This window comes from Brassica oleracea, chromosome C1, assembly GCF_000695525.1.
Source record: "Brassica oleracea var. oleracea cultivar TO1000 chromosome C1, BOL, whole genome shotgun sequence".
NCBI lineage: Eukaryota > Viridiplantae > Streptophyta > Magnoliopsida > Brassicales > Brassicaceae > Brassica > Brassica oleracea.
In genome coordinates, this window is record NC_027748.1 from 20,040,431 (window position 1) to 20,045,867 (window position 5,437).

Here is a 5,437-nt window from a genome sequence, read left to right on the forward strand (position 1 = left end):
CCATAGGAGCTGTGGTGGAATCCACAAGAATATGGAGGCACCCATAGGAGCTGTGGTGGAATCCACAAGAATATGGAGGCACCCATAGGAGCTGTGGTGGAATCCACAAGAATATGGAGGCACCCATAGGAGCTGTGGTGGAATCCACAAGAATATGGAGGCACCCATAGGAGCTGTGGTGGAATCCACAAGAATATGGAGGCACCCATAGGAGCTGTGGTGGAATCCACAAGAATATGGAGGCACCCATAGGAGCTGTGGTGGAATCCACAAGAATATGGAGGCACCCATAGGAGCTGTGGTGGAATCCACAAGAATATGGGGTAGAAGTCTAGCGAGAGCTACCCACGGAGAAAAGAGAAAAGATGAGCCAGCCGCGAGAGGCGTGATATAAAAACGTGCATTGTAGAGTATTAAGTTCATGGTCGGGTATCTGGGTGTTAAAGGTGTCATAAGATTGAGTCGGTATTGTATGTCGAGTCGGTCAAGTCTATGGTTTGACGTGTGTGACAATGAGTGAGATCATTGTACTGATTGATCGCTAGGTTGTTAGAAATGTATAGAATTGAATGTGTGGAGATAAATGATGATGCTATGGAATGTTAAGATGCATCAACTGATTGTAGTGGCTAGTCAGCACTAGTTTCCGCATAGAGTAGCATATAGTGTCATGCGGGCAGGCTGGTCTAGAGTCACTTCACTGAGTAACTTGTTGCTCATCCCTCCCTTTCCATTTTCCTGTGCGCAGGACTGTAAATAGAAGTATATGGATGTGGGTGGGACGGTATTTTAAAGAAGGTTATGCGTCCGGCGACTCTTGGGACAAGTAACGGGACACGTAGAGTTGTCTAAATGAGTAGACACGTGTCCATAACGCCCTTTCGATAACCCCGGTCGGACGCCGGGGGATCGGGCCTTTACACCCCTGGTGAGCTCGTCAATCTATCCTAGGAGAGTGGGATACTGAAGAGACGTCCGGCTAGTCTTCTCCGTGTTGGGCCCATGCACCAAGAGTGTGATCCCCCCCTCCCCGTCCCCCCATGGTTGTAGATCCTGCAGTGTTTGTGGTTATAGGGCCGGTGTGTCAAATTACACTTTATTATGTAAATACTGATTAATTATAAATACGTCAACATTTTTCAAAATGAAGATAGATACTTTTTCAAAAATAGTATATTGGTTCTAAAGTTTTCCAATCTATACTTTTATGTGAAACAGAATATCACTCGAAAATGTTATTTTATGTTTATTTTGTCTCACAAGTTTGAGGTTCTTTATTGTTGACCGTTTACGACAACAAAACAATGGTCGTCTTAAGTAATTAGAAAAACATGTTCATTCTTTATAATTTTGGAGCATATACCAGTGGGTGAATTTGGCGGATATTCATAACGAGGGGAAGAATGTAAAAATGACCATGCTACAGTATTGGCCCACAGAAGTGACAGGTTTGAGGCAAAATTCCCGAAACAATCTTTGTCTGGCGCGTGCGCGTGAAGATAGAGGAAGAAGTAAAAAACCATGTGCGCAATTCTCCCTTGTACCAAACCTATAGATAGTATAGAAAGTCATTTCAATACCATAACCACATGTAAATAATTCAAACGAGGGGAAATTTCCGCTCATAAAGAACGTGTGGCTAATATTGATCACTGACCCTAACCTTAAGTATTCATATATATGTAAGTAAAATGAACTATACTGAGTGAAAGGTAAAAATAGACAGTGGAAAAGTGAAAATGTCTGAAGAAGAAGACAACGGTAGAGTTAAAGCACAAGGAGACAACGATCAGGTTTGGAGCTTTCTTCATTAAAGCGCTTTTATTGTTGGGATGCTGGTAGGTTGGTTGGGTACTATGATAGGGAGGGTGACTTATTATAAGTAGTGATAGATCCATAGCTTATGAGTTTGGTGCTCTGTTTATAGAGGTAAATGAGATAAGTGCGTAACGACTAAAGGGAACAACAAACAAGTAGATCAGATGACTATACTATATATTTCAAATGAATAGAAATACATGAACTAACCATCTGATCTGAACAATGCGCATACAGATACCGGATCAGGACACCGTTAGGCTGATAACGGGATCGTGGGTGCGTGAGCAATACGGAAAATGGATATTCGATTCCCTTTCAGAAGAAGGCCGTTACAGCGTTACCCTCTTCCCTGGCCTCGAGTATGAATACTTAGTCCAAATGGTGAAGTCAATCCTACGCATCGTCGCCCCCAACGTCACCATAAAACTTTCATACCAATACCCCTCCTGGATGCAGATTGACGAGGGGGATGGGTTAACACCGCAGTTCATATCAGACGACTATGACGTTGAGCCATTTGTGCAAATGAGGCGCAAAATAGAGGAGGTTAACTTGTATGTAACCATCTCGGAGCATAACAACGGCTTGACAACCGGGAAAACGAGACCACCATTTGCGACTGTTACTCACCAAACACTAATCCGAAACGAAGATGAAGAAGAGAGTGACGCAGATGATATGTTGGAGGAGTAGTGGCTACAGTTTGCGATGTCAGAAACCCCATTGACTTGTCCACACAAGAAAAACGACGTTGGGGGTAGTTTTGCTGTTCCTGGAAACCAAACTATTCCAAATGTCCAACGTGGTATAGTCATACGAGAGCCAATAATTAGGCTTGCAAGTCCTCCCAGGGAACCAGTAAACAAAGGGAAAGGAAAAGCGATTGCAACGGAAGGGGATACAGATGCTCCGACTCTGAACTGCCTTCTCCCAGAGACGTCAATCAACAAAGGTGCTTACGGGGGAAACGGGGAAAGTAGTCAAGCGATTAGACGTCATTTGTTTGATGGCCCAATTGTACCCAGCAACCGAGTTGTTGAAGTGGACGACCACACCAACGCACAAGGGGAGACAATAGAAGCACAAATTGTTGTTAGCCCATCCGGGGTGGCCCCACCTAGCAGCGTATACACGTGGACGCGTTTTCAAGACGCCTTACATGACCTCCTATATGACGAAAGATCTGAGCCGGTACTCTTCGCACGGGATGCGCCACCGGTTATTGACAGCGGCGAAGAGGACGGTACGTACTGTGGCAGAATATACTATAATTGTAAATAAAAACATATATGACCCGTTCTTTCCATGAATTGCAGGGATTGGTGCTGCTTTAGCAGTTGTACCCTATGAAGGCGACAACCTCTTTTTTGGGCAAGTTTTCAAGTCGAAGAGCGACTGCAAAATCAAAATTGCTATTCATGCCATAAATAGGAAGTTTCACTTCAAGACTAAGCGATCAACACCCAATTTTATGGTACTGATATGTGTTGCCATTGACTGTCCATGGCGCGTCTACGCAGCAAAACTTGATGGAACCAACAACTTCCAGATAAGGCAAGCAACACTGAGGCACAGTTGCTCCGTCGATGCACGCCGCAACTATCATAAGTTGGCAACCACCCAAGTCATTGGGGAGATCATACAGTCTCGTTTCATTGGAATAAAGCGGGGGCCCACACCAGCAACAATAAGGAAACTGATGCTCGACGACCCTAATGTTAATGTCTCGTACAGGAAATCGTGGCGGTCCCGGGAGATTGCAATGGAAAGTGTCTTAGGATCCATGGCGGGAAGCTACACACTCATGCCAGCGTATATGGGTCTGCTGCAGACCACAAACCCGGGGTCTATTTGTGCACTCCAAACAAATGAAAATTCGGATGGTGGTACGCTATTTAAGTATGCGTTTATAGCATTTGGCGCATCAATTAAAGGGTACAGATACATGAGAAAAGTCATAATCATCGATGGGACCAGTTTGAAAGGGAAGTATGGGGGATGCTTAATGTCAGCTTATGCCAAGATGAGAATTTTCAAATTTTTCCACTTGCGTTCGCGGTGGTTGATAGTGAGAATGATGCATCTTGGGAGTGGTTCTTAACACAGTTGAAGGGATTTGTCGTCGACTAAGTACATTTGGTGTTCGTCTCGGACCACCATGGTAGCATCTACAACGCAATTGGAAAGGTAAGTCTTGTTAATTATATTCCATTCTATAAGAATGCATAATATAGTTTTATCAATTTAACAGTAACATTGTGAAGCAGGTGTTCCCGGTGGCCACACATGCAGCATGCACTGTACACTTGTGAAGGAACATTAAGGCGAGGTTCAAATCGCAAAGACTATCATCTCTCATGGGAGCAGCAGTGAGAGCATATACTGTGGAAGGATTCATTAAGGTGTTCATCACCATTCAACGTGTCAGCCCTGGGTGTGCAGCATATCTCGTCGACATTGGTAAAACGCGCGACTTACTATTTCATGTGTCCATATAGTATAGTCACTATGTTGACTGAATTTAAGTTGCCTCTCAGGTTTTGAGCATTGGACCCGTGCGCATTTTTCTGGCGACCGTTAAAATATAATGGATTCTAATATAGCGAAATCATGGAACGCAGTATTAAAAGAAGCACGAGAATTCCCCTTCATCTCCATGTGTGAGTACATACGTACAACACTTATTAGTTGGTTTGCACTTCGACGTGCCAAAGCGTTGGAGCATAAAGGGACGCTAACACCAAATGTGCAAGGGCACGTTGAATTAAACTTTGAATCCTCCACTTCGTCGGCCGTTTGTGGAATAAGTGAAACTGAGTTTCAAGTGATGGCCCAAAGTGGGGAGTGTTTCTTGGTCAACCTCTTATCCGGCACGTGTTCATGCAATGCGTTCCAGGAGCTACGCATCCCATGTCCGCATGCGATGGCTGCAGCAGGCCGCGCTAATATCCGTACTGACTCTTTGGTGGCTGCTGCGTATTATGCGGACACATGGCATAGTACTTACGAGGCAAAAATTTACCCCATTCCATCTGTAGGTGGAAACAAAATTGGAGGAGAATATGCGGGGGATCTACTACCGCCTGAGGTTAGGAGACCACCTGGGAGGCCACGGAAGGTCCGTATCTTGTCGTGGGGGCAAGATAAGGTATGGTGAATATAGTCAACATTATCTATACTATAACAATGGACGGAATAGTTCGATTGACATAATTAAATTTGTCTCTGCGTTTACAGCATGCTGGAATGAAGGGAAGTAGGAAATGCACAAGATGCAGGGGGGGAAGGCCACAACAAGGCCTCATGCCGTAGTGCTATATAAAAGGGGGGGGTTGGTCGAAGGTGGGTAAATGAACTAGTTTTTGTGCCCGGCGCAGTCAGTGTTCCACCCATTTGAACCGATGGAGTGATGTTTCGGGAGCAACTATGGTATTTTCACGGAGGCAAAATACTTCTGTATACCCAAATCCATTTCTAGTATACATAAGTATTTTAGCACATTCCATAAGTTGTTTGTATAAGCATCTGTAAATATTGTGTCGATGCTTGTTGTAAATAGATGTGCCATGATGTAACCTTCTTTTTTGTGTAAGATAAATGAAAGCCCCATATTCCC

General features: G+C 44.3%; 1 protein-coding gene across 1 annotated transcript; it reads left to right on the top strand.

Annotated features, from left to right (window-relative positions):
* The first annotated feature begins 4,408 nt into the window (after positions 1 to 4,408).
* LOC106334382 lies at positions 4,409 to 5,133 on the top strand. Its single transcript, XM_013772673.1, has 2 exons — positions 4,409 to 4,969; positions 5,059 to 5,133. The coding sequence occupies exons 1-2, from the start codon at positions 4,409 to 4,411 to the stop codon at positions 5,131 to 5,133; spliced, it is 636 nt and encodes a 211-aa protein (XP_013628127.1).
* Positions 5,134 to 5,437: the final 304 nt, after the last annotated feature.